This window comes from Echiichthys vipera (assembly GCF_963691815.1).
Source record: "Echiichthys vipera genome assembly, chromosome: 3".
Taxonomy (NCBI): Eukaryota; Metazoa; Chordata; class Actinopteri; order Perciformes; family Trachinidae; genus Echiichthys; species Echiichthys vipera.
This window is the reverse complement of record NC_139828.1, coordinates 13,054,696-13,080,972: the sequence shown is the minus strand read 5'-3', so window position 1 is coordinate 13,080,972 and position 26,277 is coordinate 13,054,696. Positions and strand designations below refer to the sequence as shown.

At 42.1% G+C, this 26,277-nt stretch overlaps 1 protein-coding gene across 2 annotated transcripts in view; it reads right to left on the bottom strand.

Annotated features, from left to right (window-relative positions):
• elavl4 (ELAV like neuron-specific RNA binding protein 4) overlaps positions 1–25,979 on the bottom strand; it is a 75,141-nt gene extending 49,162 nt beyond the window's left edge. The window contains exons 1-2 of one of the 2 annotated variants that reach the window (XM_083940175.1): positions 25,608–25,979; positions 24,777–24,917 (exon numbers count right to left, since the gene is read on the bottom strand). In XM_083940175.1, coding sequence (XP_083796301.1) covers positions 24,777–24,917; positions 25,608–25,655 — 189 coding nt within the window. In that variant the 5' untranslated portion in view covers positions 25,656–25,979. The remainder of the gene's footprint in view (positions 1–24,776; positions 24,918–25,607) is intronic. The other variant, XM_083940176.1, reaches the window with a different exon arrangement.
• Positions 25,980–26,277: the final 298 nt, after the last annotated feature.

The following is a 26,277-nucleotide window of genomic DNA, read 5'->3' as shown; positions in this document are numbered from 1 at the left end:
CTAGCTTCACTTGTGTGCCAGGAACAGTCCCTCGCTTGATGCTCCTGACCCCTATTTCTCAGCTGCAAGTCAATGCAGTGCCATCAAACCAACAGCAATCTTCCCTTGAACAGCATCAAATCCCCATCAACAGCTTGCCAGCCTTTGTTCCAGTTCTTGCTGCTGCAGCCAGCATCTCGGCTCCCAGCTCAGTCAAATCAGCAAGATGTCTCTGCTGTGCATCGCTGTCTGCCCTGCTGTAATCCCTGGGTGTGACGGATGGGAGTTATCACTGTCGAAGCCCTTAGCTAGGACACTTTGGTGGATTAAAGAGGCTAAATCATCATCTCATCCCCTACATGGGATTCTATCCATAATTAAATGTCATTAATGTGGTTAAAGGTTTTAGTGGAGATGATATCTATCTAACTAACATGTAGAGCCTATTCAGTAAGTATTAACCTTGTTTCTGTGGATGGTATGCACGAAAGACACATCATGAATAAGAGAAGAGGGGAGAGACAGAAAGAACCCTGCCCACAAACAGTAGGCCTACATCACCCCTGTCATTTAACATGACGTAAAAGGTTTCCAATCCTTCCCAATAGGACACATCTTTTTTCTCTTACTGTGTCTTATGATCTAACCTGGTTAATATTATTCACGGTGACTGTTTTCTGGATAAATCTAAGTGACACTACAAGAGTTTACAGCACGACAAAAACCTGCACTCCTCTGGATTACATTTCAGGGAATAGCTTGTGTTCCCATACAGCGCTCATTTCTGTGTTGAGCTGAAGTTACTTTTACTGTGGCTGGGCCTGGAGAGAGGATCGAGGACGTAGAAACAGACAGTAAGGAAGGGAGAGCACAGGCAGGCTGATCCATCTGAGTCAGCACCATGTGTCATGAGGAGAGGACACCACCTCCACAAGTAGCTGGCAGGTGAATGCGGCCACGCACCTGTGCCGGCAAGAAGCGATTTTAGTGACGCTGTTTCCTATCTTTAGCAAAAATACACTTAAATACACCAGCGTGTACATAAACAAACATATGCAAACGTGTGCGAAAGCACACAGATTTAGACTCAACTCAACAACCTAACTATACACAGCTACAATGCCCACCTGCCTCTATCAGGACAGAAAAAAGCAACTCAGCAGTGTCATGCTATTGCAAGCAACTAGAAAAATACACGCTCCAGCCAACAGTCACGTTTGTTGTAAGTACCGTATGAAAAAGACCTTGAAAAACAAGTTAAAGAACAGAACAACTTTCCCAAAAGGGGTCTCTAAAGAATATTCTTCCTGAGCAACTGAAACAGAAACTTGTAAACTCCTCTGACTGAACTTAATTTTCTGTATAATTCACAGTAGGAGTTCTAATTAAAACTGGTTTAAGGCTGGAAGGGGCAATATTGGCTTTGTTGAACAGGTATTTAAAAAACTATAAACAGCCCAGAGGTAAACGATAAGAACAAAACCTACAGCACAGTGCTTACAATGAAAATAAGGAGGAGAGAAGAACACAGGCCCGGCAGAGCTCTTCCTAATCTAATCACTGTTTCCCCCATCAGCTGCATCTCAGACACATCCTGCGTGTGTGTGTGTGTGTGTGTGTGTGTGTGTGTGTGTGTGTGTGTGTGTGTGTGTGTGGGGGGGGTTATAGAGCTAAATCACATAGACACAAACCGACCATTGAACTAGAGAATTCATTCCACAGCCTTGGGTACTGCGGGTGGGTGTGGCTGAGTCTAATCTGGTTATTGATTCAGCTCTGAACCAGCGCTCATATAATCAAATAGCTGCAAGGGAAAAGGACAGCCGTCCGTCATCTGTCTTAATGAGTAAAGAGTTTGATGGAGGCAATGAATAACTGGGAACTACATGTAGATGTGAAGGAGGTTACCACATCACTGATAGACAGAGCAGCTAAAATTTTATGACTGGAAAATCTCTTGGCAACCTATTTTCTATGCTGACTGACATTTTGAAATATTAAATGCTTTAATATGTGGTTACACTTTTTTGGTCTTTGGTATAGTTATAAGCCTGGGTGTCATTTGAATATTCAGCTACATTTAGCACCCTGTAACACCTATTTCTTTGTGCTTTTTGAATATGCTCTCACAGCAATAGCTAAACTATTTCAGTCACTTTCCAATTAATATAAATTCGCTTTGTACTAGTCATTACAGAATCAATATGGAGTTGGACTTGAGGATTTATAGTGAGCCCATCTTCTCTGAAGATCTTATCTCAATGTAACTTGATGTGAGAGTGGTGCAATTTAGAGATGGCTTCTACTGCAGCAGGAAAGAGGAGATTGAGACACAAAAGCCTAAATGTATACAGGCACAGCTAACAGACGAGGCCTGCCGGCACACCAGCTAAACCATTAAGTGTGGCGTGCATTCAAACGAGCAGATTAATCCCCCCTACTGCTGTACAGTGCAGAGTAATTGAAAATGCCCACAGGAGACTATCCTTGCGCATATACTGTAGCATGTGCAGGGAGGCAACATATAGAAGGCGGTGGCTGATTGCCATAGAAAATTCTGCGACTGCGTCTTTAGTCTGATAACATGTGTCGGAGAGCTGTGCAGCCAGGAGATAGCACACATCAATCTCTCATTTTCTCTCTCCCTTTCTGACTTTTTCCTCTCTCTCTACCTCCAAATATCAACTTGACGCGTGCGGTTCATGCTTGCTGCTGCTGACGTTTATCAGTTTTGATAAGCATCGTATATCACATTCCCTCCATTTCCCTCTAGTTATGCTGTGTAGGAAGGACACCATTCCTGTTGATTGGAAGGGAATGTGCATCGACTGTGAGAATCCATATTCCTGTTGGGACAAACACCTCCATTATCAGAATTACTATCTCTAACTGTGGCCGGCGTAACTGCCAGTGGGTGAAGGTTGGCAATCTCTGATCTCAGGGTGTTACATCAGAAAAGCAAACAAAGCCTTTTACTCACAAGAAAAAAAAATCGCCAGGTTTTATCTTATTAATTCATGAGGAGATAGCGTTTCCTTTTTAGATGAAGTCGGCCAGTATTATAATCATAACATGCAGTGACCCCTGATCTTTATGAGTCCTTGACCACAACCGACTTGCATATGGACCATTTACACCCCCCTTTCTTCCTGTTGTGGGATTTGCCAGTGTCTTGGTATACTGCATACAGCAAGATCAGTCTTTGTTTTGTCCCTGTGTTAGTGTTGCTATTGATGAGATAAGGCAGGCTAGAGGCTGTCGTGTGGGATGCGGTGTTTGTAGGCCCTAATGTGTCTATTACCAACCACAATGGTGCCATTTTGTAGCATGTTCAGTTGCATGTTCAATCTATAATTCATCTGGCTACAGAAATATATAAATGTTTAATATGTCAAAGGCGGTGAGGACTGTCAAAAGCATGACCTTGAAACGTCCTTTAAACATCACACAGTAATAGCGCTGGGGCCAGTTAAGCTGCGAAAGCCAAACAACATGTGCACGCACGCGCGCACGCACACACACACACACACACACACACACACACACACACACACACACACACACACACGCACACACAGTCTGTCTGCCTGCTGATGCTTTCCGCTGCTTTCTGTTCTCTTTTTTCCTGGGATGCAAAATGCAGATGAGACGAGTCAGCCGCTTGTGCATAGTCTCAGGAGAAACTGCCACTCAAATCCAAACATCTGTATGAATACCAAAACACACACGGTACAGTGGAGGATGAGAGAAAGAGAGGGAGGGAGGGAGGAAGGGAGGCAGAGAAATCGAGGCAGAGAGAGGATCGAGAAAGAATGAGCAGTAAAGTAGCTACGAAAGCCAGTGTTCCTCTCTCCTTCTGTATCTTTGACTGAACAAAGAGCTATATACACATAAATACCTCTTTCCTCCCACTGTATTTTCCATCGGGATATTTATTCTGAAAAGCAGCGATGCACAACAAGGGCTCGGTCCTGTGTTTGCTAGTGGGCTGAGGCGCTAACGCTCCCCAGCTGATTATGTGTCTGTCTGTAGCAGTTTGAGCTGCTGCCAAAGGAATTAGGTCTAGTATTTGTGAATGCTGCTCCCCTCACAGCAGAATGCCTCGCCATGCTTCTCAGATTTCTAGCTTTTTAAAAGGAGAAGGGGAAAAAAAAACATTTTAAATAAATGAAGGAAATCGCTGTGGAAGCCTATTAAATTTTCAATGTGACCGTTTTGTGAGTATTCATGTGTGTTTAGGCTTCACACAAAAGGAATATTTAAAAACCAAAGCGTGCTAATTGGGACAGAGATTGTTACAGCAGCTTCTTATTCAAACAGGCTTTTGGCTAATTAACTGCTTCCATCCAGCTTTTGTTTAAAGGAAAGTGGAAAAGACATTTAAAGACAATAAAATATTTTTGCGATATTTATACAGACACTTTACCGCCAAAATACTGATAGACTGCATAAAAATAGGCTAAAGCAATGGCAAAAACTCTTAACCTCAAGTGTAAAGGCAAGACAAAAACTGACTTTGTCTTCTCGAGCTATGTGTCTCAGTGGTGTCATGTCACACGCAAATCAAATCTTTACTTTATAAAAGTAGCTATATTTCAAACCACTAGTTGACCCTGTCTATTTTATTACATAATATAGTTTGTCATGTTAGTATCATGCAGTATATACAAATATTTTGCATCATAATAACTCTATTACTTTCTGAAAAATGAATATTACCAATTTTCGTTACCATGATTATAGCATAAATTTAAAATAACTGTTTAAATACTGTATTACTGTGTATGTAGCTGCATATCAAGGAGGGACCTTCAAGGGAATTATTTAAAATTTTGTCGGTTTACATAAGTTGAATATCATATTGTTGTTTCCACCAAATCAAGAACCCATAAAGGGAAAAAAGCTTATGTACAATCTTGCAGGAGCTCCCCAGTTGTCCTACCAAACAAATATAATACAACTAAATATATTTTTGTTATAGCCTATCCCTGGCTAGCTTGCTGACATATCACTATAACCTCTGTGTAAAGTACCCTGCTCTAAAGTGGGGTCAAGGTTAAAAGGAAACATGTAATTACAGCTGACTGATGGGTGTCTATGTGCCTCAGCTGCCATTTACCTAAAACTAGAGAGCGGACATGGACAGTGTGATACACACCTGACACACACACACAAACACACACACACACACACATTAAACATTTAATGTATATTGTACATGGGATGATGTATGTCATGTCACGATTATCCTCCCAATAACATATCCCAAACTACTTTCCTGATAATCATCAAAATAGGCTTTCAACTCTTAAAATACACTAAAACATACTGGAATCACTTTACCTCAAAACATAAATCATAAGGTCTCCAATATTATACAAAGTCATAAAACGTCATAGTTTGTCATAAAAAAATGGCACTGGAATGAACTTGCAGCAATTATGGAATGAGAGGAATTCACAGAGAAGCCCAGGGGAAATGCTGCAGCATACATACAGCCTATTCAACTATCAAACTTACATTTGTTGTGGTTGATAAATACATGCACAGCAATGTTAATTGTACATGCAATGAACACTTTGACTTTCTGCTTCTCCGTTTAACTGTCTACATCAAATGATTTTCTAAAATATAAAATAAATTCTACTTGATTTGAAGTGTTACTTATGGGCTGTGGCCAAATTAAAGTTAAAGTTAGAGGAAAAACTGTCGGCAATTTGCCAGTCAAGTCACTCATGGGGATATTCATGCGGAAATCCAACTTATTGTGAGTGTTTCAATCTCGTTCCACGATGAAATCATGCTCGTCTCAGCCCTAATGTGTACTCACACGCATATTAATTAACGACTACGTACATGACCTATACTATGAACACAAACACAGTGTGACCATTTGACATCTCACCATTCTGTAGCTAATTACTGTGGATGTGATGAACTGCAGTGCAACCTCTGAATGTGAAAAACAAATCACACTATACGCATGAAACACAAAGCATAAGAATGCTAAAGCCTTAGACAGCAAGTCAAACCCACAACATGCATTATTCACCTCCACCAAAATGGATGTTTTTTTCTGCTGCTCAGTAAAACACACATCCCACACTATCAAATTATCCATATACCATTCTGATTTTCTTCAAGTAAATAAGCATGGACCCAGGAGAACGGCTTAAAGGAAGTAAAAATGGGATGATTCTGTTATTCAGTGATAAAGATCCTAACAGAGCATCAGCCTCAATTTGTTAGCTTTTAGTTCATCTCAAGAGGTGTCAAATGGTCAAGGAATTATCCTCTTCTTTTTTTTTAGCAATTTATTTCATAGCAGGTTAATGTTAGAAAATTAGAGTAAGTTAGAAATGAGAAGAAAAGAGCAACACTTTCAGAAATATCCAATTTCTGTCCACTGAGTGCCAGGTCAAGCTTAAATTCCTCCATCATGCTGACACTAAGAATTGGTATTTCCACTAGCACCATGCAACACAGTAAAAGGTCTGTTCGCATATGATGACACACCCGCCGACAGAAAATCCAAGAGCTATTGTTTGAACATAGGAACACAGGAGAGAAGATTAAGAGCCAATTGTTCCTGTGTCTGAATCACTTCTCCTCCTCTCTCACACTCTATTTACTTGGTGTTTAATCCAGCTGTAGTTAACCATGTCACTCTGCATCTGGACAAACGTCAGTCACCCCTCTGATGCACGCACTCACACACACACACACACACACACACAGAAAGAAACCGATAACAAAGCCATTCAAAACACTTCACAGGCTATCACGTAATTTAATTGATGACCTAATATTTCTTTCTTGACCTGATACTTTTATTTAGGTTGTTTTTTTTTGTTAGCTCATCATCCATCAATTCGTAGTTAAGGTCCGCCAATCATTTCCTCAGGCCTATAATCACCTCAGGACTACATATCCTTATCTTATGTTTCTCTGATCTCTGGATACATTTAAATCACTAAGCACACAATCGGTCGGTGCACTGTAGCTAATAAATTCCTCACATACCACACTCTATTAGCATTTATGTGTAACCTTGGAGCTCATGGTGTTCTGCCTGAGGGTAATAGAGTGTGTGTTTGTGTGTGTGTGTGTGTGTGTGTGTGTGTGTGTGTGTGTGTGTGTGTGTGTGTGTGTGTGTGTGTGTGAAGTGATGACCTGTCTCTAGCCCAGGTCCCCCACTGGTTCCCATCAGGAGGTTTTATGGTGCAATCTCATATCTAATGCCTCCAATACTGACGAACATTCCACTTTTTCACGCTGCCTCTATCACTGTTCTTTTCCATTCCCCCTCCATCTTCATTGCTTTCACCCTCTAATACTAGTCCAATCTGTAAATCAGTATAAACAATATACACCATTTGTCTGCCTCCACGCATCTTCTCGCAATGTCAGTCATGTGTTCCTGCTAGGCCCCTCAGTATGCACATAAGGCAAGGCAAACCAGCGAGCATCACTAGCCTAGTCACCAAACAGGGGAGTGGCCTTCATTTCAATTGGAATTTTGATTGCATCCAATGGAGAAAAAAAGCCAGCAAACAAACAATAAAACATTTGTGTCCACTGCTTTACGTGCAAATTCAAAAGTGAATCAGTCCACTTTATGGACAGTACGACTCTACTGTGGTGACGCAGTATCTGCAATGAAATAAAATTCTGTCTTATGTGACAGGTGAAAACGACAGGAAGAAAAAAGCGTCCGCTAGCTTTGTTAGTCAGCCGCTCACTCTGTCGCTTGGATGTGCTGGATGATTGAATAAATGGATTCAAAAGTTAAAGTGAGAGTCAGGAATCTGAGCAAAGTAGATTACTTGTAGGTTATTATGATTTCTCTCATGTTGACACCCACTCACACAGCCAAACACATAATTGAGAATACACAGTCATATTCAGGCACACTCATATGAACAATGTGTTTAAAACTTAGAGCATGCACAGCATTAAGATCTATTGTAAACCAGGCATGCGTGCAACTCCTAACACACCTACTCCTTCTTTCTCCAGCTCTGGCACAACTTATGGACACCACAAACTCTCACTGTGTACACGAGCTGCATGACAAATAACATATACGTGAACATCATGAAAATCTACAAAACTCCAGTTTCCCTACCATCTTGGTACATTCAGCATCAACAATGTGCATTCAATCTCTGCTGCAGTACTGTACGCAGGTTAATATTTCAGAGTGGTGCAAAGGCAAGAAAAGGGGGGGACACCTACAGCCTTGGCTTCAACATAAAATGGGTGCTGTTCCCCAGTTTAACCCTTCCCTCCCTCCGCTCCTCTCCCCATCCTTCCTTACCTCTACCCCTGCCTCCACACCTCTCCTATTAGCATGATATATGCGTCCGTCCCTACATCTGTCTCCCTCTGTTTCTCACCCTGCCCACAAACCCCATCAGTCAAACCCCCCTGCTGTATCCTTCTTCCCTGTATGAAGGAACTTAACATTCTGCACAACAAATAGTTTAATAGTATCACTGCATTGCCTGTGCTGAAAGAGTATTACATACAGACTATGGGTGATAGTATATCTACAATTACAACCTGCTCCAGCCAGTGTAGGCTGCCCAAAATGAAATGATGGTTAACAATGTACGGTGGAGTATAGTGGCAGGCTGCCTGTAGCCTTCTTCCTTACCATCTTAAACCCATTCCACTCCATTTGGGAGACGCCGGCCGTTGTCTCACGCTCTCTCTCTCCTCACACAACACCTACAGCAACGCCTGAGCAAAGAAATTCTCCTACTCTCTGTTACTCTCTTTCTGTCTCAGTCTCCTCTGACACTGTCTGCTTATATTTCTCACTCTGCCTCTCTTCCTGTTTCTGCCTGAGTCTTAAAGGCGAGCAGGGAGAAGCGTACTAGAGGCGTACGGAGCAAGCATCGCCTTCTTCCACAGATGCTGAGAGGAGAATGGTGAGCCTGGATGAGAGAGTGCTGGGCTGCAGCAAGCATCCCTCCTACCCCCTCCCCTTCCCTCCCACCTACCGCCCTCCCTCCTCCCCACAGCCACCCGCCCAGTCGCCTGCTCAGCTGGAAGGTCAGCGCACGCCCACTCCCCTCCACCCACCTCTCTTTTACAGTCTGCGATTGGCTTCTTGGCTTGCCCGTCAAGCCCTCGGCATCACCTCCCCCTCCCTCGGTGTTAACACCTTCGCTCTCTGGCTGGCTCTGAGCCTTCGTCGGCACACGCCAACCTCAGCCTGGTTTGGCAGAGAAAAGGCTTTCTGAATCCCAGCAAAGCAATCAATCGCTGCTGAGGTCTGTGCTTGAGTGAGCCGGGCAGAGCAGAGAGAGAGAGAGAGAGCTCTGGGAGAGTGATTGCAGCCTCAGGCACTATGGTAATAGGATGCCTGCGCAGCACTGTGTATATAAATTAGCTATTACTGGGTGCATGTTAAAATCCCCTGTACATTTACATGACGGTGTATGCAGACTATCTCATTCTCTCGGTTTTCCTGTCTCTTTCCCTCACACACAAAACACACACTTTTTTTCTTACACGCACAGAACTGATTGCAGCTTTTGTCTTGACAAAATAGCCGTATGATTGAAGGATTTCAGGAATTGTAACACCCCCCCCCCCAAACACTACTACATCTTTTCAAAAGAAAAACAGAATTTGACGTAAATCAAAATTGTCTGCTTGTCGATAATCCATGCTCCAGCCTTTTGTTGGAGGTTCAAATTCGATGAACGATGAGGAGTGCTTGGGCAGTCAGACCACACACCTGTCCATACAGGTGGATGCGATATAGTTAACTAGTTTAAATGAATGATCTGACTGTAGGCTGGTAAATCAATGTGTATGCTAAAACAAATCAGTGCGCCGCTACCTGTCTGCCTGCTGCGGTACGCCGTATGGTTACATTAAAGCCCGACTGGTTTGCAGAATGGGACGAGCAGGATGGAAAACATATACCCTATATCTACTCACCATGACCATTCTTGTGTCAGGCTGGTGGTGTTACAGACGGTAACGGTAGTCACGGCGAACAAGCTGTAAAAGCCGGTGAAGTCAGCGAGGAGAAACGGATGGAGTAGCGGCCGCGTGCCGGGGAGGATGAATGAACCGAAGAAGTGGCGGTGGAGTCTCGCGGAGCCAAAAAAAAACTAAACAGTGAACCTGTGGGTGTGGAAGACGTGCAGCCCCGTCCCGCGTGCAAGAGAGGTGGGGGGGTAAACAGGCGTGCTCAGTGGGAAAACTAAGACAAAACGTCAGGGCGATGAAATAAGAATCCACTCAGAGGAAAAGATTAAGAGAAAACACCCTCTACCTTTTCCTTAAAAGAAAAAAGCCATTTATGGAATGTCCAGTCACCTCGAGCGCGGTCTCCCATTGGCTTATGAGGTACCGACGGGGCGGTGCGCTCGCGGATGAGAGTGGAGGAGGCAGGCTCGTGTTCTCCTCGAAGCATCATGCGGAGAGGTAGATGCTCAAGCAGTTAAGGTGACTTTATATTCGTGACTGCAAATAATGATCCCACATGACTCTTAATAATTATGCATAAAGTCAGTCTACGCCTTGCTTGTACCCTTAAGCTCGAATAGAAAACAGGTTGTTACGTTGTTACTGCAGCGTGTGAGTGTGTAGGCTACTCCCTTTTGTTTGACATGCATAGGCCTACCTCTGCTGAAAAACAAGGGCAGCAGGAAACATACTATTTTCTTCCACCTCAACAAAAAAACCCAAACATAGGGTTCCCTTCTTGGGAGTCCTTAAGTGATTTGTCTCAAAAATGCTCCTCTGAAAGAAGTTGCTTCTTTAAGAATTCTGTTAACTGTGGTTTGCACCATACACAGTAGGGCACCACATGTTACGCTATTGTATTAATGAGTAATTATAGATTTTTTAATCATATGCTGTCAAATTACTCACAGTTACACTGACGAACAAATCTCAACAGTTTATACTATAGATTTATAAAAAAAGCAAATTCTCTATGGCCACCAGCAAACCTGCCACAATGATTTTGTCCCCTGGCCCCTGTCTCAGGCAGACAAGAAGAGGGAGCTCTTGCTTCCTTTAACACAGTTTCTGGCAGGCAGTGGCTGTACCTTCACACCTATTTACCCACACACACACTCAGAATACAGAAACACATGTTGGCCCACACAACACTCGATAAGCACAAAGCATATCCATGTGTATGTACGCACAAATTATACACACATTTTGGCCTAAACAAGGTCTCACAAAAGCTATGACACATTCAAGCACCTTATGCTGTAGATATAAACATGAAGCCGCATATACTTTACTTCTGTGTCTTCAAGTTGCCAGATAAGAGACCAAGACAGTCTTTTCCTAACACCTGATCATACTGTTTGCTATGCGCTCACACAACAGGCAGTCAGCAGGCCAACACTTATCCTCATACTGGTTCGTTTCAATTAGCATTCAGCTGTGCAAGGTGGGACAGGAGCTAACCTAACTAGCAGATGTCCGTTAAGCTCAAGAAGATTTCTCTGACTCACACTTTATTAAGATGTAGTACATTGGCAAGTGATTATACTGTTTCACTAAAATATTTTACACAATATTGTAATAGTGTGAAAACCAATAGATATGATTGTTCTTTTCTTGCAATTCAATCAAAACAATTTAAAGATGGCAATTGTGATTGGCACTTTTCACAATGGCATTTTGCAGAATACATGATCAATAAAATAATAATATGGAAACAAAGATAGATTAAACAATAATGAAGCCAACGCAGAAGTGCCAAAAATGCCAGTTCCTTGAATGACCACTTGAGGCTGGCTCTAAAACGAGTCAATCTCCACAGACACCTATGTTAAAATGCCCAACTTTACAGAAGCAGTAAACATTTTAAAGCTAAAGGCTTAAAGTTCTGCAGCCGTTAAGGGTGTGGCAGCTTTGAGTGACAGGTGACTGTAGGCCTTATTTGGTCTGCCTCAGCTCCATCCACACCTCCACCTCTGCTTATTTTAGCCAGGAATTAGGTGGCACCCGGCACTGCCAAAATGGCCACGGCAGGAGCCACTGGCGTCACTGACACTACATCTTACATATTATACAGTCTATCAGTATGAACTGTGAGGGTCTGGAGCTAAATGATGTGATGTAACTCACTAAAGGCCTTGTGCACTCACAATCCACTGTGAACCCACACTGTAGACTGTCTAAATATATTATAGAGCATGTAGTACATACATACTAAACATTTTCATTACAGTATGTGTATTCATATAAATGTGAATATAGAATTTCAACCACATATGCAAGTACTGTAGCTACACAAATTAGTTCCAAGATGAGGACACTGAAAGAACGGTGTTAGGAAAGAGGAAAAACAGGAAGAAGGTAAAGTGTAGAAATGACAAAGCCAGTTCTGGCAGACAAAAAGGGAGAGGTGAACTAATGCTCCGCAGTCCCTCCACTTCACCCCTGACCTCTCCATCTGTCTAGTGGGGCTACAGCAAGCTCGGTAGCATAGCAAAACCACGTGCCTGGCATGAGAATCTTTACTATGCCTTCAATTAAACCCAAGCGCACACACAAACATACAGGGGAAGATTGGCTGAACAAGCTTGCTATTGTTTCCGATATAATAGAATATGCTGGCAATCGCAGTCTGGAGATTCGTACCAATCACACTGTATGTGACACAACAGAGGAAGAGTAATGTAGAATGAGACACAAAGAAGACAGATCAAAATAGAAGTGCATCTTTGTCTATCTTCCATTATGTGCCTCTGTATCTTTTCCACCAAAGAGCAGAAAGAAGCAACATTTGCAGCTGAATAGTACGTGCAATAAACTCACAGTTTCCTGTCCAGCTTTTGTCCTACTGCTCTGACCTTTGAATTTAATAAAGGCTTTGGGTTGGACCCGGAAATAGGCTTTCTTCACTTCACTGCCTCTATTATTATCCTCTCAACCATGTTTTTATTGTTGCTTTTTAATTCTTGAATGTAAAGGACGGAAAGTCGGATCCATGGTGATCACAAATTACATCTCTGTCTTTGTAGGCAGTTAAATGTTGGGAGAAAATAGAGGGTGATCATTTTCTTATTTTGTAAAGGACAGGTTGTTTTCTCCCTATCCAATATGATCAAAATAACCTTTTCTCTAAACGAGAATGCAATTTGAAAGTGAAAATAGTCTCTCACAGTCGACTTGCTCGGCTTGTCATTTTACTAAATTGCTCTGCAGGACCATGATTTTATAAAGCAATGAAAGTGACTGCCCCTACTCAGTAAATTAGCTATAAACACGATCTGCTCTTTGGAGTGTGGTGTGTTCTGGAGTCTCTGTGTGTAGTTATGATATACAGACGCATATCAAAGATGGAACCGTGTTGCCATGTCCTAGTTAAGGGTACACACTGTGCATTATAATATTGCGTATGGACAGATGGAGGGAGTGGTTGAGATCTATCAAGTCTATCAAGGGCGTCCATGCTGAGATGCTTTACAGTCTGGATGTTAGAGACATTGCAGAGGAGCTTATTTTCTTGTGGATTTGTCCTTTCCCTGTGTCCAGTTTATGTCTGTCCATGAATACAATTCAATCAGTAAATGTAAAAATGTCAAAGAAGTAATTAAGGGTAATGACTTAAAACGACTACTTTCCTAATAACTTCACTCAGAAAAAGTGCACAGTGTTGATTGGATGCATTATTTGGCATTGACTGATGCTAAATAGTTTTTGAGGAGGCAAATTATATTTCTTTCCTCTTGTAAAGTTTTGAAAGTTAAAAAGCTTTTGTGGCTTTAACCCAGGAGGGCCAGCCATACTTGTCAGCAATGAGAAACGCCATCTCACTGATTTGCTCTGGCTCGCCTCCATAAACACACACACACATACACACACTTACACATACACACACACACACTAGAGACAGAGCATGTTTAAACTCCGCCCACACTGGAAGGAAAAACAGTTAATCGCTCTCCATTGACTTTGTATCGCGTGAAGGTGCGTCCTTGTGAATTCCGTCTCGCAAAAACTGCTGTGTGGTAGGATGAACTACCAATAGGGTAAAGGACCTAAAGGACCCTAAAGCTGTGTCTAAAATCAGATACTTCCGTTAGTACACTTACACGTAATACACTGTGTACTCACTTGTGTAGTGCATACATTTTGACAGGGTAGTGTTGTTTCAAATCGCACACAGCCATTATGCATATACTAGAACCGTAAAATACCTGCCAGCTTGTCTTGTCACTATCGGAAAAACACACGTATGCCTCACATTTTTATAGGTAGGTGTTCCTTGTTTAAATCGCAACTACTGCAGCTTCCTGACATTTTCCCCTGTTTGTAAAGACGTTGGTGGTCCCATAGTTTCTGCTACGCACCAAAGATGGCGACCTTTGAGGGTGAGAAAGCGCCAAGCATTCCACACTCAACTTTCTGACCGTTATGAGTGCACCATCTGGGTACTTATAGTGAACTATATGTTGCCATACTTCATCAGTGTGAACACACTTAGCAATCATAATAGTAAGTACACGGTTTGAGATACAGCATACGTCTTTACAAGGTGAGTCAAAAAACTGAACCTTTATGAAGGAAAAATGGATACAGGCAATCAGACGAGAGGCTTTCGTGGGAAAAATGGGAAAACTGAGGGATCCTGACACTAATATGCCTGTGTGCAACAACAGTAGCTGCATAGTTGCAATCTCATCCTAACAAAAGATCCCCTTCATATGCTAGTAAAATGTGGTTCACACTTAGACGCATGCGCTTACTGTCAAAATGCTTTAGCGTAACTTACAGAAATATGCTTGTGTTAGCTTAAAACTGACATTTGCTTGCTGCACAAGTAGGCACATCAGGATCTCTTTCTGCAGATGCCTATTTCCTTTCTTTTGGTCTGGCTGCTTATAAAGACATAGTTATGGGTTCTTTACCCTGTCGGTAGTGCCTTCCACCACACAGCAGCCTTTAGGCATTTTTTTGTTTTTTTTAGCAGACGGAATTGACAAGACAGCACCCTCACTCAATACAAAGTCAATGGATGGAGACTTGTTTTCCCCGCCAGTGGGCGCGGTTTTGACGCGTTGCGCTCTGTCTGTATGCACACCAACTGAATCCATACACACACAAGCATGTGCCCACTGCCGCACATACAAAAACGCACAATCTTGTGGTTCATGAAGTGCGTCACAGTGTGATTTCCGTGGAACCGGAGCTTTAAAGGGCTGGACCCCAGAAGTGTGCTTCAGCCTGTGATTCCAGCCTGCTAATTCGGAAAGCAGAGACCGTCTAATTGTCATGAACTCCTCCTGCCCTCCATTCTGCCCTGCTTCTCCACCCTAAACCTCAGAGTCACAGACCTTAATGGATTAATGCAGGCTGGTGTTGTCCCTCTGTTTCTCTTACACAAACTCACAATGCTACATATCTGCCACACCCTAAAAAATGGTTGTTTTTGTTGAATCTTAATACTGGTGGCTATACTGTACATACACAATATATTCTGGTAGCAGTCAACAAGTAGTATTCTGATAACAAGTGTGAAAGAGCAGGCAAAGAATACACAATATAGCAGGTTTGATTATGCAGTGCGTAGACGCTGATAAAAAATTGTGGGTGCTCTCGGTTTGAGTCTTGATAACAGTCAGATGCAGTGTTTCAACACCTGTCTTGTGTTTCAATCTGCATAATAAGACTTCTATTTAAAGGAGGAGAATGGAAGATGCCAGCCGAGGTGTTACCTCAAAGTGCTGAAAGAAAATACCTTGATTGTTATCAAGAGAAGGGGAACTTGATCTTTCCAATTGCAAGTTAGGTTCAGAACAAATTAATGCAACCACAACACAGAAAACGCAATCTGAAACTGAATTATCCCTGTTGCTCTGTATGGCAAACTGTACTGTGTACTGTATCTGATGATGAAAACAGTATTAAAATAGAGTTACGAATAAAAATGCAATGCTTGTCAGGCCTGGTTGATTTCACTTCAAAATATCACAGCAGTGTATGCAGTAAAACAACCTAATACATTTAATAGCCCAGAAGATACTCCTCAGTATGCTGCGGCTTACTTAGGCTCTTTTTGATTTGCCCTTGAAGGATAGATTTAGCTTCTCTATTGAAGTTCTGGCAGAAGTAGCATCTTGCTGTGCTACTCAGACTGACCGCCTCTTTCCTGGCAGGTGTCCACCCTCTGCCGGTAACAATCAACAAATGAGAATCGCAGCCTTCAACTCGCCTGTCTCCCTGCCCAGTGACAAACTCAGCATCACTGAATCCCAGACACTAGACAGCTATTAACAAGATGCGGCTGTATCCGGACAACAATGGGCTGTTTGGATTCAGTTGACTTTTCTTGTTTGCTTTCAGTGTTAAGACCAGGGTCTTCATTTTCATGAATCAATGGCACACAGCGCACCTGCACTGCTGTACGTTCGATCAAATCACCTCTTTTCTTTCTCTTCAAAAGCAGGGCGCTCTGTGCCGTGGTGTTCTGACAATTTCATAATAGATGGGAGCAGTTGGGAGTAGTTCTGCCATAAAAGATCTTCCAAAGAGGAAGTGACTTGCCACAATTCCACCTTATTTAAACCACAGAGAGCAAATTACGTTTAATTAGCTTGGGTGGACAGTCAGGTTCACAGCCTGTCTGTGAAATGCTAAGTGGGTACAGATGTGAAAAAAGTGACTATATGCACTGAGAGAAAATTTCAATTCAACAAGACAATTAATTGCCAACATGGAGCCAATATACTGTAGACAGCACCATCACCTGCAATGATAACATGATCCAACTGTTATAAAACAAATACATCAGGCATATCTCAACCATTTTCACTTCAAATCTAATCCTGACCCTGAAAATATGTCCTTTGGAAATGTTTAAAAATCTCTGTCTCTGCATTTTTTATAGTGATGGTTAATTATCTAAAACCCCAAGTCCTATATTCCAACAGTTTGCTCAATATTTCAGTCATGGACATTCATTCATTCATACATGTTTGAGACATTCCATTTACAAACTTATGAAAAGGGGTGAAAGGATGTTAAGATTATGATTGTTTTGAGTTCAGTGTTACGGTTGCTGACTGAATAGAAGGTTGACATTTTGCTTTAGAAAATCTTTCCTGTTAAAAACTAACAACTAAATCCGACTTTTCCATGCAGAGAAGGATGGGTCCCCTAAATGGCGCATGTTACTTAAATATACACTATATTAAATACAAGTATTTTGGTAAAATTTAACTATAATCTAGTTGAAGCTTTCCTCCTACATCCTCTTCCCTCTGTGTCAGTGGGCTTGATACACAGTCAGCTTAACCCCTGCCTGTGTCACTCTCCCCGGTAGAAACTCCTCAGATCAGAAATGAATTCTTCAAGCTGATCCCGGAACAAGGCTGCGCTGCATTTGTCACAGCCACTTTCTTCCACTTTAACTCAAAGCTGTTTGGTATGGCTGGAGCTTTGCAGACTGCAGAGATGTGACAGGGGGCTGTTTGAAAGCTCAGGCTGAATACTCTGTCTTTATCTGTGGAATAGGCAGTGAACACTTGTTCAGTCGCTATGTAAAGTCTGCTCTGTTGTAGATTTAATTCAAAATAATGCTTAGATAACTGACTTCACATTAAATCCACCCATTAAAATAAAGCATTTCTTCTTCTTTCTTATGGAAGAGATCACGGTGGGTTTTTGAGACTTTAGCCTAACAGAATGAGAGAAGGTTTGTGAAGGTGCCCAGAGAGGCTTAGCTATGCATTGGCTGTTGAGTCTGGCCCGTGCTCTGGCACTGAGAATGTATTCTCAACAGGACTCTGGTGGATTAGTGTCCATTTGGACAACAGAGTGGTCCACAGCTTGGGATGACATTCAACTTCAGCCGGCCAGCAGCTCACACACTGATCATGAAGTTTAGTCTCGCTGTTTATTGTCACGGATGTGTACTAAATGTTTCTTGAGTCTCAGCGATGGGTATGATGACTGGGATAGCAAACCCTGTTTTGTTTTCTGTTGTTCTAGCCTGGACGAGCCCGGATGACTGTGTATGTGTGAAATGAAGCAGTGGCAATGCTACAGTGTGGTGGGTCAGCGGATCACGGGCTAGAGTGGTGGGCTTTGGGGCTGCGGGGAAGGCAGGACATTTTGCGTTTGATCCCAGTCGGGGTACATCCATGCTCACAGGGCGACTGCTGTGGTCCATCTGGTGGAGGCTTTAATCACAACTCCTCCCCACTTACACACACACACACACACACACACACACGCTACAGTAACACAAGCCACTTGAGATTCTTTAGACTGCTGCTCACTTTCAGACCTTTTTACTCCCGTTATTTATTTTAGTCGTTTCTTCGCTCATGTATCTCCCTGCAGAAATAAGTCCTTTTTTCCATTTACAGAATCTTCACTCAGACTTCAGGTGGAAAAATGATAATCACTAAAACACCACCTGCTATCTGTAATGATGTTTAAAACCTCATCAAAAATCTCACACTCTCTGATCTCCATAAATGGCTGCATGACGGCTTTTGATAAGGAATAACCTTTTAGAAACGAGACGTATCCAGAGTCCTTCACAGGGATCGCCTACGGTACTTTGGGCCAAAACATGCCTATGCTGCACAAACCCAGCTCTCCAAATGTCACTTCATGCTTAACCACCCTTTCTCATGCTTGAAGAAAAGCAAGTGGGCAATGCACAAGGAGAAAAACTCCACGGGGCTTCAGATTAAAGGCCTATATGCTTAGAGAAGAGTTTCGATTATTTTGTGTCGTTGAAACATTAAACTGATTGAAAAGAACTAAATTCATTATCAGCAACTCTATAAATCCCACTATTAAATATAGAACAAGACATTGCATACAAGAGGTAAATAATGTATTATTTACAATGTTATATGAACTCAAGCCAAGACAGACTAATGTAATAATACAAAATCAAAGGTAAATGACAATATTTTTTTACAAAATATGTACATATTCCTGTAAATGAGCTCACTTTACAGTCACTAATGTACAGCTCAAGGCAGGCTTTATGAATAGCTGCTTCAACCTGAATACTGCTGTCAGAATACATTTATTTTTAAAGGGAATAAAGGGTCAATAGATAATCATCTCCCTGGGTCTTGTAGAAGAACCACTTGGTGTTAGCCTCCCCTTGGACAAAAATAATTGTACTATGTTTATGAATTTCCAATAGCTTGATTAAGCTAATCACTTGAAAATGATTTTGGTTTTGGTACACACGGTATAAAGAGACCATGATTACCAGACACCTCCCAGCGGACTCGATGGCTACAGCTCAAATGGTCAGTCCTCCTCAGCACTAATGCACAAGTCAGCCATACATCATTTATTCATGGTGACAGCAGATACTTTGCCTCATCCCCGGCAATTAGCAAATCAATAAAAACGCACTGGCTTTGAAACTATCAATTCTGAGAGGACAAAAAAAATAGCATTGTTCATCAACATGCCAGGATCCTAGACGCAGACAATCACTCAAGTATCGGCAGCGACTGTCAGCTCAGCATCAACAGGCGCTGAGCTGACGCCAATAACACACATTTCCTCACATCGCTGCTCTTAAAATGAGCCTCACCTACAAAATGGGTGTCTGTCCCATATAATATCTCAAATTGGGGTCTGCAAAGGGCATTATCTATAAATGTCGTTTTGGGGAAAAAGACGATTAAACCTTCTTTTTCGTCAGGAGATTTTGTTTGTGTCGGGAAATGACTAAACTGAAGTCATCTGAGTGAGATTATCACAGGCGCAACTTGCATTGGCTAATACCTCTTTTGTCAAAGTGTTTAAGGCTGACATATCTGCAGTACATTTCAATATCACTGTCTGTTTTATAATTCATTCATTAAATCTGCATGATCCCACACACACCTCAGGCTGCTCTATGTCCACCTAAAATGACATTGGATTTAGCCGAAGACCTCTGAACAGTTTACCGTCAAACTATATAGCTGAGGCATTTTTCTGTTTTTCCATAATAATTGAAAATGTTTGCAAATCACAAAATGTGAAGAACTCACAATACTGCTTTCTCTGCAGTCTTGTTTGTTTCATTATTCTCACTCTATTTATCCTTTTAAGCCGAATGAAATAACTGCAACTGAATGTGAAAACATTGTCCACGAGAGACAACAAATTTGTCTCTGAAATTAAATGTTTTTCCTTTCCTAAGCAAAAGAGCAGCCCTGGGATTTTTTTTTCTTTTGGAATTAAAGAACGAAATGAACAGCAGGAGATGAGTTTTTTTCAATTTAACCTATTGAATTGTACAAATGCAGCCTGTGGCTTGAGGTAACGTCACAGTAGAATGCAGGGCCACTACGGATATATAATCCACTACCATATAAACGTTGGTAAGTATGTGTGCCTGAGGTTCACATGATTGTGTTTTCTATTTTCCCACTTTTTTTATAACCTCAAGGCCCATGTCTGAATTTTTTTATCACACAAATATAAGAGTCTGTGACTTTGAAGAAATTGAAAACATCAGCCTGTTTTATTGCTGTGTTCACAAACATTACCATTCATCATAAACTTGAATATCTTAGTTTAAGTTATGTTAATCCTTGTATTAGAAGACCTGTCAATCAGTGCTGGAATAATAGCAAGTTAAAGTCTTTTGCTTTGGTTTTTGGTGGTGGGGGCGACCCTTTTGTTCACTTTTGGATTATGTGTTCTGCTCTTCACCCACTTCTATAAAAAAAATATCTTAGCATTTGTGGTAGTGACATGACTGGTCATGACCGTCAAAACGGCCCTGCCACTGCTATTATGTAGATGCAATTGCAGGCTATTACTTTCAGGTCAACGGACCTGAAGACAGAAAGGTGACCTTTGGTTGGGCGTGGGCACTTGCTGCAGCAGGCTATTCTAATATCAGATTATTGTTTATGGATCATATCCACATGACAAACCTTTTTTTATGTCTTATCTACCGAGTTGACGGGTATTAAAAAAGAGGTAATGATCAAAAACATGGTAATGTGTGATGAAATACGCACTAAAAGGCACCCTGCAGATGAACTAAATTGGGTGGATATATCGGGTAGGGTGTGCACAAAAAAAAACCTGATAGTGACGGAGGCAGTGAGGAGAAAGAGAGAGAGAGTTCACTTAGCTTTACAGTTTGTGTGTGTGTGTGTGTGTGTGTGTGTGTGTGTGTGTGTGTGTGTGTGTGTGTGTGTGTGTGTTTCTGTGCATGAGCCTGCAGACACCTGCTCCATTCTGCAGTGATGGCTCCCAGCGGGACACAGGCTCAGCTGCTGATCTCTAGGCCCTCCCTGCAGTACTGGTGGCCAGCAGACAGGCACACACACACACACAAACATATACAGCTCTTCCGACAATTCTGAACCCACAGGCCCCCCCTAGCAGTTTCTCTCAGCCTCTCTGTGTTCCCCTAAACTGACACACCACATGTGCTCATGACATGATGTATACACGTGCACAAAGCTGCAGTCTGTGTTCGTGTGATGTTGCATGTAAATTCTAAGACATGATGCGGTCATAATCTGCTGTAGTCTGATATATGCTGTAGGGATGATATGGCTGAATAGCATGTGTTTTTTTTCTACTACTCTGGGCTAAAAGCTTTACCGAACACTGCAGTAAATCAAAAGTCTATGTCATGTGCTGAAGGCAGTTAAAAACCTCAAGGATAAAAAACGACGGCATTTTCTTGTTTGAACTTTTGAATCCCTTATTTTTTTGTCAGGTCACTTAATGCTTCATATTAGTAAATGAAATACAACTACCACATTTGTCGGTCCTGTATTGCATCTAGCCCCATTTTACTTGTGGTGCGATTGTTATTGTTGATGCTGTATATTGCACATATCGCCATCTCTCGGTTTATCTCAGTTTGAGTGTCTTTTTCGCTCTGTGGCGTCGTTTAGTCTGCTGCACCTGTTTGTGCCTCACTGACGGCAGGGTTGTGGAGCATAAATGAACTAATTTCCTGGATATAGAGAACACAGCAATCAAGGAAAGGGGAAGTGCAGCGAGCGGCAGATGGAAGGAGCTAATCATTGTTATGAAATAGAGATGACCTCTAACTATCTCCTGGCTGCTAATATACCATACAGGAATCTCCACATGTTTGCCAGCGTCTGTGCCTCTCTCCTTCTTCCTCCTTTGCCTTTGTTTGTTGTTGTGGTGATGATGAACCTCTTCAGGCAGTTGGCAATGGAACCCCTCTTTTTTTTTTTTTTTAAATGTTGAAACAGAAAAGATTGGAGTTGTCAAACAACACCTAGTGTCACATAAAGAACAGCAGCTGCCTGCAGTGGGTAATCAGTGGAGCTTTCTACAAATTAACAGCATTCAGCTCTGAAGCACGGCGCACTGCAGGTTTTCAGATGTGGGCTTTTGAAAATTAGATTTCAGTGACTGAAATATGGAATAATTGGCAATTCAGTTTTTGCTCACATGTTCTTTTGGTTCTATCCGCTTTGTGTGAGGTGCCATGGCTGAGATTACAGCATTAGAATGACCAGGAGAAACTGGAAACTCGTTTGAACAGAAGAACAGTCTAAATGTCATTAATTGCATGCTGAATCTGTGCCTGGGTTCTGGTGGGTTCATAATTTAATTCTTTGGATGCTCTTTTAAACTCATGGTCCTACAGCTTGAAAGATGTACAACTGAAAACATCCACACGCGCAACCTGCTGTAAACAAATTTGCTGCAGGCGTACAGTGTGTTGGAGGACGAAACCTTCGAGCTATTTGTACATTTATCAAGACATTTATTTAATGCAGTGGTGCATTAAATGTAAACACACTGTAATATCTTAACTTTTAGTATTGTTAAAAATATATAAAACAGGGACCTACTTACTCAATTTCTGATACATAGCAATGGTGTGCTGCCGCTATTAAATTGTATTTCCGTTTCATAATATTATCGAGGTAAAAGACGTGTCGCTGCTTTTGAGGCTTTACACACCAAAGCAACCAAAATCTTCCAGCACATTAATCTAATGTATGCAAATGATCTTGCTGTGCTTAATGAAGGCACCATTAATCACTATAACGATGGTCTTTTTTAACCAGGGTAATCAAGCGCGCGCACGCATACACACACACACATTTACAAACACATACATAAGCATATGGGCTAACACCCACACTTGCCCACACACACACACACACACACACACACACACACACACACACACACACACACACACACACACACACACACACACACACACACACACACACACACACACACGAAACACGCCTCATCACCAGCAACACATTGATAACAAATGCACAAAATAAACAATTTAATGAATAAATTTGGTTTTTTTTCTTCCTGATTTATATATTGTTGTTAAAGTCAATGTCATTTAAAACAAGTCAGCTGGTTTCACCCTGGAATTGGCTGGTCAAGCAATCACCACAAAGTCATTCTCTCACCCAATATGATGCCGATCAGACGAATCAAAATATGTCAACACGTCAATCCCATTTATATAATTAATTCAGTTAGTTAGTTCCACTGGTTGCAACAAATAATTTATGGTCCGGCAGCTTTATGAAAACAGCAGATAACACTGTTATGAGTGTAAACGGGCAGTGGAAAACAGAGTCATTTTTCATGCTGTATAATAAAAACAAAACACTGGACAGACGTCTTTGAACTTGTGTACAAATTCAAACCAAAAGCTGGAAAACATTTTTTGAAGCCCAACTCCTCACGGAACGTATTTCATCGCTTATCCTCGCCGTGCATTTGCATACAGTTGACGGAAACCCCTGGGTACAGTCAGCAGCATGACAGTGGGTTATGAAGGCTTCCGGGAGGCTCTGGGGTGTGGATCTGAGCCAGTTTGAAGGGGAGCCGAACCAATGAAGAGCCCACAGCGGATTAGACACCCACAGCTTCATGTCGCTTTAATGCGGCGAGTCTGGGATTTTCTTACAACGCTTTTGCCTAAACGCTCAGGGTTTTCTCATGCCCCTTTTTCTCTCTCATTCCCTTCTCCTTGAAGTAATCTTTTCTATGTAAATGGCAGAGTAATGTTGTCTCCAGTGCAAAATATCCCATCTCTCTAGAGCATTCCTGCTTCCTCTGCTAATGTGACTCGTCAGATGTTGATTGCAATTGAATTGGATTGATAGTTATGATCAAATGTCATTTGACATCTGTCATCTTATACAACTGTACATCAAGCGTGTTGAAAAAAATCACCCTTCCTGTGCAAGGATGTTATATAAAGTTCAAAATGGTCGAGGTGTACTGCGAGAGCCTATTTATTAATTTACTATAAATGATAATTCACCATCAAATACAAACTTTAAATGCAAATACTGCACATGCGCTAACGGAATTCACAAAATACGACAAACATAAAATATACTACTACACAAACACACTCACATATGCATACACAGACACACAAACACCTTAAATTCCCTTGATAACAGTCTGACTGGCAGAGGCTAAAGACCGAGTAGGCGTCCGTAATTGAACAAACAATGTAAATATTTACTAATACTATCCATTGGGAATACGGGCAGAATCCGACAATTGATTTGCTCTCTTTCTGCCCCTTTGCTCTTTTCACACACACACACACACACACACACACACACACACACACACACACACACACACACACACACACACACACACACACACACACACACACACACACACACACACACACACACACACACAGATTCATACACACTAACTATCTCTCTCTTCCTTTCTCTTTGTTTCGTTTCTTTTTTTTTATGCTTGCCTGTGTTCATTAAAGCGATATAGGTATATTGATCTGTCTATCCTCTTACCAGGGGTGACCTGTGGCCCATCTGGGCTGGCGATGACAGGAGATCCCTGGGAAATAGCGGCGAGTGCGTCTCGGGGACGGAGCCCACGCCACTGGCTGCTAGTCCCGAGAGCTGCCCGTACCTCGCCATCATCTTGAGATGCTGCTCACAGAACACACACACTCATACACAGACACAGAAGGAGAGGGGAGGAGAGAGAGAGCGAGAGAGAGAGAGAAAGAAAGCAAGAGAGAGGGAAAGGGTGTGAGAGAAGGGAAGGAGAACAGATAACAGCAGGTAGGAAGGACGGTGAGAATGGTAAAGGACAGAAGAGGGAGTGGGGAGGGGGGAGGGGGGACATGAAGAAAGAGGAGGTAGAGGGGGATTACAGAACACTTTGCTCTCACACAAATGCATGTGTGAACACACACATACAGCCATACACACTCGCACTTACAGACATACTGTAGGTGCACATGAAGCACATACGATTTTAGCCCCAGGTGGGCAATTTCACAAGGAAGCCTATGTTGGATGGGTTTGATAGCTGCCTTGGTTTTGTTACAATAGGAGGATATAAAGTCTAGGCACTAGCTCTCCATTTATTATTACAAGCCAGGATGAGTGTGAGAAGCGTAGCAGTTCATTTTTCTTCATACCGACTATCGTGCTGGGAAAATTTAATAAACAGCTGCTGTTATCAATCATCCCTTCTGTCTTCTGGCTATGAGCATACAGAAGTGTACAGACACGCACACGCACGGACATACAAATAACACACATGACAGAATGGTTGGCAGCAGACATGCACAGGTGAAGTGTGGAGAAAGAAGCAAATCCAAATATCTTTACCTCATTGCTCAACAAAGCGGCGTTGAGTGTTCGGCTTATTTCGAACATGTTTGTTGCTTTTTTTCGTTCTGTCCTTTTTTAATTTTCAGATTCTCTTCAGTTTCTTTGCTCCTCTTTTCCTCTTCTACCGCTGGGAGTCAGTCCCCGGAACACAAAAAAGAAAGAAAGAAAGAAAGAAAAAATGAAATCAATTGAAAAAAAAGAGGGGGTTAAAAAAATCCTCTTTAATTTTCTGCTTTTTGGTGCTGTGATTTTTCAGGTCTCTATTTTGTCTTTCTCCCCTGTCTGTTGATGCACCTCTGTTGGCTGTGGCTGTAGTGGTGGTGGCGTTTGTGCCCAGGGTCTCCGCACAAGTCTAAGGAGTCAATATGCTGTTTTTTTTTTTAAATCTCCCCAGAGTCAGCACATTAAAACAGGCAGTCAGGCAGTCGGTGGGTCGGTGGGTCGGTGGGTTGGGCTGGCGGGCTGGCTGGCTCCCTTATCTGTCCCCCGCACACTGGCTCACACAATACGCTCCGATCCTCACACTGCTCGCTAGCAGATTAGCCTGTCCCAAAACATAGCACTTAGTTTAAACTCCCCTCCCTTTTGCTCTCTCTCTCGCTCTCTCTCTCTCTCTGTATCACTCCCTTGGCTCGCTCCTTTGCTCTCCCTCCCTCTCTCACTCCAT